This window comes from Schistocerca nitens, chromosome 3 (assembly GCF_023898315.1).
Source record: "Schistocerca nitens isolate TAMUIC-IGC-003100 chromosome 3, iqSchNite1.1, whole genome shotgun sequence".
Lineage (NCBI taxonomy): Eukaryota > Metazoa > Arthropoda > Insecta > Orthoptera > Acrididae > Schistocerca > Schistocerca nitens.
This window is the reverse complement of record NC_064616.1, coordinates 888,056,675-888,070,279: the sequence shown is the minus strand read 5'-3', so window position 1 is coordinate 888,070,279 and position 13,605 is coordinate 888,056,675. Positions and strand designations below refer to the sequence as shown.

General features: G+C 35.9%; 1 protein-coding gene across 1 annotated transcript in view; it reads left to right on the top strand.

Annotated features, from left to right (window-relative positions):
- The window catches only part of LOC126248939 (synaptojanin-1), a 133,553-nt gene extending 120,188 nt beyond the window's left edge, over window positions 1-13,365 (top strand). The window contains exons 17-21 of the mRNA XM_049950453.1: window positions 610-800; window positions 1,635-1,814; window positions 5,862-6,024; window positions 6,199-6,374; window positions 11,814-13,365. Of these exons, the coding sequence (XP_049806410.1) occupies window positions 610-800; window positions 1,635-1,814; window positions 5,862-6,024; window positions 6,199-6,374; window positions 11,814-12,182 (1,079 nt within the window). The 3' untranslated portion in view covers window positions 12,183-13,365. The remainder of the gene's footprint in view (window positions 1-609; window positions 801-1,634; window positions 1,815-5,861; window positions 6,025-6,198; window positions 6,375-11,813) is intronic.
- Window positions 13,366-13,605: the final 240 nt, after the last annotated feature.

The following is a 13,605-nucleotide window of genomic DNA, read 5'->3' as shown; positions in this document are numbered from 1 at the left end:
TAGTTATTGTCTGAGCCATTTACACATGATCACATTGTCTAGCTTTAGTTATCAAAGACTGGTGCACGTTAGATGGACATTCTTGCATGTCTTCCTGACATTAGAGTACTTCGTTGGAGATGCATGTTTCAACAGGACTGTGTGAAATGTCACTACTCTTTGGTTGCCCCCAAGTGAATTTGTGACTATGACTATGGCCTCCCATATCACTTGATCTTAACCCATTTGATCATTTATGGTATAGTGTTGATATCCATCTATGTTCAGTATGCCTAGCACCAACAACCTGAGAAAAATTGTAGGTAGCACTGCAAGGTGTGTGAATCAATATCTCTCTGGAATTATTTGACCACCTTGTGGTGCCCATGCTGCAGCATGTTACTTTGAGGATTCACAATGACTTTATCACACAATTTGTACTAATCACTGACCTAATGACTTAATGTAATCACCAGTTTGCTTCTGTGATTTAACTACTGATGTAACATTGGTTCTGCAAATTTTAGACAAACATAGATTATATGGTGTATGTTTTCACACAGTATCAAACACGATTCTGTTGAATATTGTTTTAGATCTCAGAAAGTTTTACTGTTTTTATTTTTGCAGACTTACCAAGTGATTGGAATCCAGGGAGGCTTGTGCATTATGGACGTGCTGAGCTGAAACAAAGTGACCATAGACCAGTTATCGCAGTAATTGACATTGATGTGGGCCACGTAGATGAAGAACGCCGAAGCCAAATATTCATGGAAGTTATTCAGGATATTGGGCCTCCAGATGCAACAGTGGTAATTCAGGTATAGGCGATGTAGATGTTACTTCAATTAATGAGCTTTTGGTAAAGAATTAGCATAAGGATCATGCTGACAGTAATTGATAATATATGATCTCACATTTAGTTGGTACAATTGTGTTGAACAGCATATCATGTGTAACATGTGTCCTGCCCATCACTGTCATCAAATAAAGAATACGAGCATAGTTATATTGTGCCTAGGTGCTCACAGTTACTGTGTAATGTATCATACTGCTGTGTAAATGTATGTGATTCATAGCTGGATGTGGTACGAGTGCTCCAGGATCAGAAAACAATAGCTGATTAATTCATCAGGAAATGGAAGAAAGTCAATTATTACTTACTGAAAACCAAAATCAATAAAATAACCTAAAACATAATAAAAGCTTGTGAATACTATTTGGAGCCAATGCAGGTATGAGGGTGAAGGAAATAAGATTGCGTGAGGAATGGAAAAAGAAAGGCAAACTTCCATGGAATCATTCTGTGCCCACTCGTCATTTGCACTGAATGTTTTTCATTTGCTCATGTTTGTCACAGTTTTCCTACTTATCATCTTCCACTGCAAACTGTATTAATTTCGTAGTATTGATCTTTCCTAAGTAGTCACTGTCCTTTCTTATTTATTATCTGCATCATTTATTAAGACCCTTCTGCTATCAGCCACTTCATTACATTGAATCATTTATAGCACAAAATGTAGATACCTTTATTTCCTTACTTCTTACATGCAGAAGATTATTTGTTTTTTATGGAAGCTGCATGTTCTACATTTTTTACACATCAGTTATATTTGGTAATAATATATCATAATGTCCAAGTACTTAATTCACAGGCAGTTGATTCTGAAGCTACAGGAGAAGATCTCTTTGATGATAATTTCATGATGGCTCTTCTACAAGAACTGAGTCAAATTGGAGAAGTAATTCTTGTCAGATTTGTTGAAGACACAATGTGGGTCACATTTCGTGATGGGCAATGTGCTCTCGTGGCAGCCAGCAAGTCTCACACACAGGTATGTCATCGTTATCACTTATTTTCTTAGACATAGTATATTACCCACTAGAGTTGTTGAAAAGAAAGGATGCATTTATGGAGATCAGAGTTGTCAACGAGAATGCAAACTTAACACTAAAATCAATCAATTATACTGATCTCACATGCGAGTGCACATGGAACTAAATTGCCTGGTTCAAAAGATTACTTATGTACATAGGACATTCTTGCAAGTTATAGAATTTCATAAATAAGTGCCTGAACCTTCCAGAAATCACAAATGTTAATTGATAAATAAATTCAGAGTGTGGTAATAACTGATGACCTATTCGTTGCCAGCCAGTGACTATAATATCTACGTCACAATGAACAAGACACAGCATGTAGCATCGCTCCTCCTCCTTGTAAATCAGTGATCCACTGTTTCGGAGTAGATTATAACTTCCTGTATCTGGACTAGTGTATGGCAACATAGATGAATCCTTGTGTTCTGGTCATGTTCTCAGGTCCCATCATAACCCCCAGCTCAGAAATCACAACATATTTAGAGGACCTTAAACATGGCTGTGAAACAACAGTTGTGTAAACCTGAAGAGGTTTAAAAATCAGCCAACCAATTGCAAATAAAGGTTTATTAACCCTTGACCTAGGTTTCGATATTTGTAAAAATATCTTCTTCAGAAGGAGGCCCGCTGAAGAAGGTATTTTTACAAATATCGAAACCTAGGTCAATGGCTAATAAACCTTTATTTGCAACTGGTTGGCTGATTTTTCAACCTCTTCATATTTGAAGGAAATAGCTAAATATTTGTGAGAACAAAGATTATAAATGTTACCGATATCTGTTTCACTCACAGCAATATATGCACTGCTCTTAGGTCCCAACCTGACCACAACCACAACCTTGTAATTCTAGGGAGGGGGGATCAAATATTTGTGACCATAGTGAAAAAGAGCATGATTTCAATTTCAGTGCTAGAAATTCATTGTCTTTCATTGTCTTGGTTCTCACCTCTCATTGGTTACTTGAAATTATCATCCCATTGGCTATACAAAACTGATCCCTTGTCATTCTCTGAACAATAGAGAAACACCGTCATGACCGGCAATGTCCCATATCTTCACTTTAGCCAAAAATAATGGTACCACAAATGACTGATTTATATAGTAAGCAAAAAAGAAAGTGAAGATAAAAAGCAGTGTAAATCATTTCTTTTTGTTTATTTTATTTCTTCTTGTATTATAAGAATGCAGAAAATCAATACACAATATAAGTTTATAATAGTTATAATGGTAACTTTTTACACACATACTTTATGTTAATAAAATGGTTAGTAAGTTTGATTGGTCAGAATATGTTAGAAATAAAATTTTTTGTACCATCTTAAAAAAGGGGTCATCTTTTATTCAGAGTCAAATATTCTTGGATAAATATGGTAATTTGTTTGTGATTACTTTGAAAAAGAAAATCTTACATACTGAACTACTATTTTAAGTATAGTCATCACAGTTGCTATTGATAACATAGCATCCCTATCTTTTACCATTAATATCTATTACAATCTCTTTTTTTTTTTTTTATAAAGAGACAAGACAATAGTTTACTCAAGCGTACATGGAAACATAATCTGTTACATGTGTCTCAGTACAGTGAAAATAAAGGTATGAAAATATAGATAGGAAAGGTTTTCAGAGCCATTGAGGCCTAGCAGTCTTCTGAAGTTACTGTTAATCACTGGACCCAAAAACCTGGCATAGCTGTGGCCTACCCATTAACACAGCAGTGGTGGTGCAGAAACTAAAGAAGGCAGTGCAATGCTGCAGAAGTATGGATTCTGCACCTTCATCTGCTGGTTACGAAGATTAGTCAGTAGAGTGGTGAACTGTCATGATGTACACTGTTTGTGTGTAAGTGAAAAAGAAAAGACTAAAGGTAGGTGGCTTGTCCTGGCATCTGTTTGATTAACTTATTCCATTGATTAGGTCTTTACTTATTATTCTATAAATTCAGTAGCAACCTCCGCTAATGGCAGAAGTAATAGATTATTGTATAATTATGTTTCTTGGAGAAACATGTCTAAAATAAATTACTTAAACACCACATTTTCCTGCCTATGCCCAAGTGCCTCATTTTTTGGAGTCCATTTTCTCGCAGGGGTGTTCCTTATGTTAAATGTGGCACAGCTTCACCTCAGCTGAAGTATTTTACTCAACAAGATTATTCCAAAACCCAATTTGTGGAACACTTAGGGTTCCTCATTGTACCCCATGCTCTGACATTTTATGTCAAAAGTCACAATGTGTGAATGAATTGATAAATACACTTGGACAAAGCTATTTCTTCATCCGGTGTTGTAAATATCTTTTATAATCTAACTATTACTTGATGATTGTTCAAATAATTGTTGTAAATGAAGGTCTTGAAACATAGCCACAATCCAGTCTGAAACAAACATATTAAGAGCTGCCCTGTGTAGAACTATAAATATGAATCGTTTTATAGTGGTAAAGCTGTCATCAACCCAAAGGTTAGTTTGACATCACAATGAACTACCAAGCACAGTCCTGTTAGAGGTGGTATGCCATTGCGACCCTCAGAAATTTGAATAGATTTACTACACCAATTATAGGGGAACCTACAGTTCGGCGTGGTTTGTGAACCACAGTGTGTAACTCAGCATTTTTTCAAGTTAACAAACATTGTGAGATGTGTAAGAAAAGTGACAGATAAAAATTCTATCACTAACTGGGGATTGAACCCAGTACCTTTGGATCCATACTCTGGCACTTCTGCAGTGAACCACATTTTTTGTATAAACTGATGAATAAATTATTTCATGTTCCTTAATTGGTGTACTTTCCTTTCTGCTGCATGTATGATGTAAAATAACCTGAATGTGGAATGAATGTGCAGTGTGACATGTGAATACTGTATGTTTCATGTTTTTTACTTGGCATTGTGTGTGTTTACCACATTAATTGGCTTTAAATTTAATGCTTACCATAGTCACCATAAATTACTTTCAATCTTTCACCCAGTAAACATAGGGGAGTGGAATACATTGCTTTATATCTCTCTCTTCATGTTGTATGAAACTAGGATCTTTCTTAATGTGGTTCCCTAGTCCAAATTGTTTTGGTCTCCACTTCAAGCCCTCAGTGTATGTTATTGGGCATGTAAAATTTGCTGTACACAAGTTTGAACTATCAGATAAAGTACCATTTTAGAATTTCCATTTTTTTGATATTATGATGAAAAAAGACAACATTTCCCACCTGGACTATTATTAAATGTACTGGATTTAATAACAGTCCAGGTGGAAAATATCATTTCTAAAATTCCGTAGGACTGTGGATACAAATAAACGGAAATTTATGATGAAAGATTTCCATCAGATCATTTCACTGTAATCGTCATTTTCTTTGATAGAAGTACTGGCAAGAGTGCTTTACAAAACCTGGAAATAAATACATCTTTCCCTTGGATTACCATTTTTCAATTCTTTTTTTTTTTTTTTCTGAAATTGGAAGTGTTTCTCTGTGCTTTCCATTTTCACATTTGCTTTCTTCCTACCAACTACCATATACCTTCTTTGTAACTCTTGAATTTTCATCTTCTGTATGTATTTATTCTCCATTCCATTCAACTATTTTTTTCTTCCATCTGTGTATCACTTGCATTTGTATGAAGCTTTCCGCTAGAAATTATCATCACGTCAGTTGTACATGTGGTGCTTGTTTTATCAGAGTCTTAAATTTTGTAGTACCTGTTGTAAGAAAGTCACTGATGTAAATATTATATGCACAGTATTTCCAGGCAAAAACAGTTTCTTCAAAAGCAACACATTGTATGTGCATTTGATGAGTAATATTAGTGTGATAATCATGGAATGTACAGCTTCGTTTATAAGCACTGTGCATATTTGTTTGAATGTTTAAAACTAAATTACATCTATTTCTCATCATTAAGTCCATTGTTACAGGCAAAACTTTTTTCGTTTAATTTTTGTATTACACATTAACAGCAAGCCTTCTTTTAATGGAAGGTAATTCTCTCTTCTTCCAGATTTGTGGTCATGCGTTGAATCTTTCCTTAAAAACTCCAAATTGGCAAGATCAGGCCCTGAAGGAAATAGAGCTCTGCAGCAATAACACAATACCTTTATGCAATCACATCGAACCTTTACCTGAGCTATCAAGTGATGTGTCATCCACAACTGATCAAGAGTGTAAGTGATAATCTATTAAGAATAATCTGAAAGTAAGAAGATAATATCAACTTACCCTCACATATAAAACTGTAAAACCAGTATACTTACTTTAGTACAAATCTAAAAAGTGATATTAAGTTAAAATACATAATAATACACATTTGTGAAACTGAAATACAAATTTTATTATAGGTACAGACAAAGCAGATTACGTGTATAGTGTGGACAGATCATACAGTCCAAGTCCTGGTGAAGAGTGTGATGTGCCGCTAAAGGCACCTCCCCGACCAGCCCCTCCTGGTCGACCACCTCTGCCGAGTGTGTCACCTGGAGCATCACCATATCAACACAGAAAACAAGTTCCTAAGGTTTGTTTTTGTACAGTTATTACTCAAATCCATAATCAATTAAGATTAAAGTTTTAAAGTTTCCTTTGACTAATATAATATGGGGCACATTCATTTCACTAGCTGTAAGTATTGTTTTAAGCTGTGGCTAAGCCACATACTTGCAGTACCCTTTTTTTCAGGATGCTAGTCCTGCAAAGTATGCAGGAGAGCTTTTGTGATGTTTGGAAGGTAGATGAGGTACTGGGAAGTAAACCTGTCATGAGTTGTGCTTGAATCACTTAGTTGGTAGATCACTTGCTCACAAAAGGCAAAAGTCCCAGGTTTGAGCCACAGTCAGGCATACATATGTGTCATCTCCCTGTTTCGCAAGCTAGCACGCTGCGTGTTAAGCTGTATTAGCTAGTCACATTATTCTGAACACCCTGAATCAAAGAAATTAGTCATTCTGTTTGTTATGAAAGAATATATAAATAAAAGAAACATTACTATGACTGTAGCCTTCATGTCTGTAGGATGCATGTTGCACAATTAAATCTGGTACCCCCTCCCAGTACTCTTTGTGCAGTTCGGCCTCATTATTAAGGATAATTCATGTGGTAATGAGAGGATTATGGTGAAAGTGATCAACAAGTAAATGAAGTTTTTATTCTTACAATCCATCCATTGTGAACCAGGATTGTATCTGCAAAGACTGCAGAAGTTAACTTGACCTCAGTCCAGATAAGGCATTGCAAATTTTAGTGAAGAATATTGTATTGCTCACAAGACGATTTCCTATTATTTGTGACAGAATGTTCCTTCAGTTTACCACTCATTCAGAAAAGTTTTGTTTCGGTTGTTTCTAAAAGTGATACACATGAGAATTACAAGCAATCTACATCAGTGTGAGTTCGACGTTTTTGATAATGAAATGAGGGAACAAGTGCAAAACATAATCCATGATATGTTCTTACACCAGAAACTTAAAATAAACAACCTATGTCATCGAAGTGCAACCGTAAACACAAAACTGAACAAAACTTTTCTGAACAAGTGGTAAATGTATCAGAAACAGTCCTTTCCACAAAGAAAATCAAAGCGTTAGCAACAGGTGTCAAGTAGGCTCCTCATCATAAACCTTCCACTAAGCAGTTTGATGTATTAAAAGTTGATATAGAATACAGAATAAATAATGACATTGCAGCCAAACACATAGCAAGGCGTGAAATACAAAAATGGCTCACGTGTAACATTACTACAGCTCAATCTAGTGACCACAGCACACTGAATAACCTAAAGAAGAAAATCAACTAAAACAAAACAATTATTACAAGAGCAGATAAAAGTAATACCTTGGTCCTCCTGGACAAAAGTAAATATGTTGAAAAAGTGAAACTACTAATCACACCCAATACCTACTATGTTCTTAACAAAGACCCCACAAAAACTTAACAAAGTCCTGCAAAAGTATAATACACGATTATGAAGCTAAATATTTGATCAACATGAATCCAACAGCTCATAAACTACCTAAACTACACAAAAAAGACCATCCTCTAAGACCACTTGTTCCAACGTACACTGCATCAAACTACAAAATTGCCAATGAATTACATTCCTGTATCAAAACCAAAACAAAACTCAAATCTAAGTTTGGAATTGTAAACTCAGTGGACGTTGTCAACAAAATTAAAGACCTTCCAATACCTAGTATTGCAAAACTAGTATCCTTTGATGTAAGCAGCTTATTTACAAACATACCTACTCAAGAATGCCTTGATATTCTGACAGAACTATTATACAGAGCAGGTGTCAACCTAGTACTAGTAGAAGACATAAATTTTGGCACCCAAACATGTCTGAAACAAAATTATTTCCAATTTGAAGGTACCCTTTATAAACAGCTAAAAGGATTGGCCATGGGGTCCCCTCTAAGTCCCCTCTTAGCTGAAATATTCATGGACAATTTCAAAAACAGTTCTTAGAAAATGAACCCTCTCGGTAATGATATTAAATACAGATACAGATATGTAGATGATGTACTGTGTATGTAGACAGGTACCAACAGACAACTGAACACATTCCTAGAACATCTAAATTCACAACACAAAAACATACAATTCACCATGGAGCTAGGTGAAAAATCCATTAACTTTTTAGACCTTAACACAGATATCACCACAAATACACATACTTTCAAATTTTACAGAAAACCCACAACAGCATACACAGTAATACCCTCATGTTCACAACACCCAATAACACACAAACATGCAGCCTTCCATTCCATGGTGCATCGCCTCACATCCATACCAGTGTCAAAACAAAATTTCCAAACAGAAGTAGACACCATTAAATATATTGCATATAACAATGGCTGTAACCCTGAATTAGTTGACAAAATCGTGCACAAGAAACAAAGAAGGAAAATCTTGCCCTACATTTATGCCCCCTCTACAATAACAACCACACCAAAAACCAACTGCTGTACTATTCCATATCTAGGTAAGCTATCAGACCAACTAGCCTAGGCAAAAGACTGAAATCCCAAAACTACAAAACATCATTTTATGTAAGAGGCACTACAGCTAATCTCCTATTCACCAGCAAGGCCAAAACAGATAAACTGCACTGACTGCAATAAACTGTACATTGGTCAAATGGGCCTGGCCATGTCAACAAGGCTGACAACATGAAGGCAGCTTGAGAATAAATAAATCAGACTCCACCTTTGCTGAACATGTGCTCAAAGGAGGACACAAATATCTAACATATACAGAAGTGCTATGATTAGTTCATCCAGTTCTTTTACATAAATTGTTTTGTTGTGTGTGTGTGCTGTATTTTATTACATGCAGTATATTTAGTATCCAGTGTTGTTGACTTATTCTGGAACATGCTTCCTGATATTCTTCAGAAACCTGTGTTGTTATTTCTGGAAACATCCCCCAGGCTGTGGCTAAGTCATGTCTCCGCAATATCCTTTCTTCCAGGAGTGCTAGTTCTGCAAGATTCGCAGGAGAACTTCTGTGAAGTTTGGAAGGTAGGAGACGAGGTACTGGTGGAATTAAAGCTGTGAGTACGGGTTGTGAGTCGTGCTTGGGTAGCTCAGATGGTAGAGCACTTGCCCGTGCTAGGCAAAGGCTCCGAGTTCGAGTCTCGGTCCAGCACACAGTTTTAATCTGCCAGGAAGTTTCAAGTTATGTGCTATTTATCATTTCCATAGCTACTAGTTTCATGGATAAAATGATTCAGTGGGGTACATTTTTGAATATTTCTTGGAGAGGGTGAGTGTATTCTTGAATAAATTGTACCTGGTTCCATTTAAAAAATTTAACCTCTACCCCATATCTCCTACATCTGTGGTGATACATAAAACACATACCCTCAGCAAGAATTACCCAATGAGGATAAAAGCATTGGTGGAAACAATTTTTCATTTAATGCATAAGAAAAAAGTTATTTTGGGTGAGCAGTATAAATGGGACACCGTGTATAGTGGGAATGAGCAAATACAGAAGTTCTGAGGATTGGCATAGTTTTTACAGTTCAGAAGAATGTTTCTACTTGACTCCATCATATTTTTTTTTTTTTTTCTCCTCCAGGTATTACAAGTAAACTGCATTCACTACTGCTCAAGTTAGCTTCTCGTTAATGATACAACCATTCATCCATATGATTGTCTCTCTATGGAAAATTTGTCAGTGTTATATTGCATCAGAAGGAGCTAGCAACTATTCAGTCACATCGTCTTGCATCTCATGTGGAAAGGCTTTTTCATTGCAACATTCGTTATAAGGGGGAGCAGACTGAACATGTCAGGGACGTTCGCTTACTGGAACTGTTGTCAGGTGAAACCAAAGAAGGGCACAATGATTCTATAAAACTTTGCCACCATTTGGTACCTGCAGACATTTCTGATGCATTACATCATAATGAGGATTCATATCTGTAGAAATTATAGTTTATGTAAATTTTTTTAGATTAAAATATGTGTTTCTATGGTAGAATTGTAATTGACATTAAAGTAGAGGTTCCACTGTGGGAAAATCAAGCTTATGAGATTTCAATAATAATATTACCATTTGGGAGGGAGCTGCGAGTGCCTTCTAATGTCCTCTTTTACATGGACAAATCTTTGCATACTTCCCGACAGTAGATCTCCTCTCCCCGCCCCCACCCACATCCCCCTGGTCTCTCTCTCTCTCTCTCTCTCTCTCTCTCTCTCTCTCTCTCTCTCTGACTCACTGACACACACACACACACACACACACACACACACACACACACACACACCACCTCTTTCTTTCTAATTGTACACTTTTTTGTCTACATATTCTACGTAATATATTGTTTCCTAAAAATTATTATCTGTTTGTAAATCAAATACTGTACAGAAAGTGTTTCCATTCTTCATTGGTCTATGGAGGGTCAACTAGATGGTTAGATATAATTTTGTACCAATGCTCACATGAAAACAGTCATGACTACTCACTACATGATTTTGAAGTGTTTGAGGTAAGTTAAAATCAGTATTTCTTGGATATCAACTATTGTAAACTGCTTGTTGTAGGAGACTGAATCACAACATATTTACATAACACCCCACAGGATAACAAAAATGGCTGACCCAAGTAAGGAGGCACTGTGTGCACAGTCTAAATGGTACTATACTTACTCAGGAGGAAAGAGGTTGAAATTTGTCTCTCAATTCTGATTTATTTTTCATGTGACATCCTGAAATAACTTCAAGTAAATTCTGTGATGATAGTTGAGAGTTCTTTCAGCAAGGCTGTAGTTAATTACTTATCCCCTTTATTATGGTGCTGAATTAATACCTGATAATGTGTTCTCACCAATTGAGGTGGTGCTGTGGACTCTATTCAGAAGAAGCAATGCTCAAATCCCCATCTTAACATCTTGATTTATATTTTTCATTGTTTTCCTAAATTGATTAAGTGAATGCTGGCACAGTTGCTTTGAAAAGAGAATGACTGATTTCCTCCCTCATTATTGCCGTGTTGGAGATTATGTTCATCTCTAATGACTTTGCTGTCAGCACAGTGTTTTATCCAAAACTTGCTTCTCTCCTTTCTTCCAGTACTTTTAATTTTGCAGATGTAAAGCTTTATCCAAATACAAATAAACCAATAAAATTATTCAATTTCCTTCATCTGTGACTTGCAAGGGACTGGACCATAGAATATGCCAAAATGAGGAGTATGTTTGTTATTGAAAAAAAAAAAAAAACCATAACCTCTTTTGATGGCCTATAATCCATTTCCTTCCTATGAAATGTGTTTAGTTGTAACTTAATTGCCTCTATTAGTCTAGAAACTTCCTGTTTAGTGCTTGTTTTATGACTAAAAGTACCTTTAGCTTTTTACAAACTGTCTAAATGCTGGCTTAATGTGTTAGAAGTAATTTGGCATTATTTATGTTTTGAGTATCATGATGATTCAAACACTGTTCTTACAGGCAGGGGTGATCAGTGTTCCTTCAAAACCCTTACCTGTGCAACAGAAAATTCCTACCACCCCTCCAGAGACAGTCTACAACCAACAGGAAGACAGCAATGCAATATATGAGGAGATTCAGGATGACTACTGCCCAGCAAGACCAAGTGGGCCCCCTCCACCTCCTCCACGATTAGACTCGTCAGGTAGTAATGCACAAGAGATGGAGCCACCACCTCTGCCACAGCGGCAGCTACCACCGCCACCTATCCCTGACAGAGCGCAACCACCACCAGTACCAGCTAGAGCTGGTGTTCCTCCTCCAATTCCTGCAAGGGTAGGAGCTGCCAACTCCACTCCACCTGTCACCCCACGTCGAACCATTTCATGAAAAAGCTACTACTACTGCTACTACTTTCTTGTAAGAGAAATTATTCGTGTTTATGGTACCTGGAATTGTGCAGTTTGCACATGAGCTTTGGTGTATGCTGTTTAGCAGAAAAATTGTACCAATTATCAGATGTATTTCTTTTAGAGTTACAAAAGTGTCACTGAGCTGAGACATTACTTTATGCTGTAAAGAAATGGCCTGCAGCACAGTTTCCTAGAACCATTGTAAGGCTGAATGCATATGAAGAATTTATCATCATAAGTAGCCTACTATTTATGTGCGGAAAGTTTATGAACACAATGAAGCGTTAATTTTTAAAAATATGTAGAAATCGAGCAAAAATGTATATACTCTGTGCGTAATATATTTATGAATAGTTGTTTGTAGTAACTGAGTAACTATTTATTACTGAAAACCTGATAGTTATGTACTGTTGGTAATTTCATGTTCCACGAACAATATATTGTAATGTGTTGATGTAGTTTGTACAGTGAAATATTAATTTATCAGAGTCTAGTTCATAATGTATTTGTACTATCATGACAGAAAACCTTAGTATTTACAGTATTTTTCATTTTTAAAGGACATTTTCCTATTTTAATGAAATTGTTTTTTGGTGGATAAATGACAATATCTCAATGTCAATATGCAAATTTCAGTGACCTTAAAAAGTTGGCACCATTTCTTTGCAGAAATATAAGACTGAAGTTGGTCTCCTTTGCCGTTCAAACATTCCACTTATTTTTAGATTAAAATGTTCCTTTTTTCTTTATTGTTTGTTTCGTTTTTTACTTCATTTACTCCCAGTAATGTGTTTTTTTATGAAGAAAATACTCATTGTGTTTCTTTTCTAGTTATAGCTTTACTTGATAGTTAAATTACACAGATTGTGCCAGTGAACTGTGATCCTTAAAATGTTATAAATAGAGGTTTTATATGTTAGGCATATTTCAAAGCATTTAAACAGATGTGATCTGTTGCTTTGAGCTTGTTATTCTTGTTTGTATTCCCTGACTTTTCCTGTCCCTCCCACACATATTTATTGCAATAATGATGAGAGCTTGACGACATGATTATGTTTTAGTAACTGTGCTTCAGTATTAGAAATGAAACCTGAATGTGAAATAGTTGTGTGTTGGAAAACACAATACTGTTAGTAAAAATATATTGTTTTGTTAGTCAATTTGTGACTTGTTATTAGATTCCCCATGCCAAGTAAACACACTAATGTGACATGTTTTGGTTCTGTCTGAACAGCTCTTAAGTGTAAGTATCTTCTAAATGGTAATCAAATGAAGACTTCTAGACCGGTACACAATAATAATTTTTGGCAAGTACACCATGTGTATGTAACATTTGGTTCAGAACTGTGAAATACTGAGGTGAGAGCTTACTTGTGGATTGTTTGCTTGTAATTTTCTAT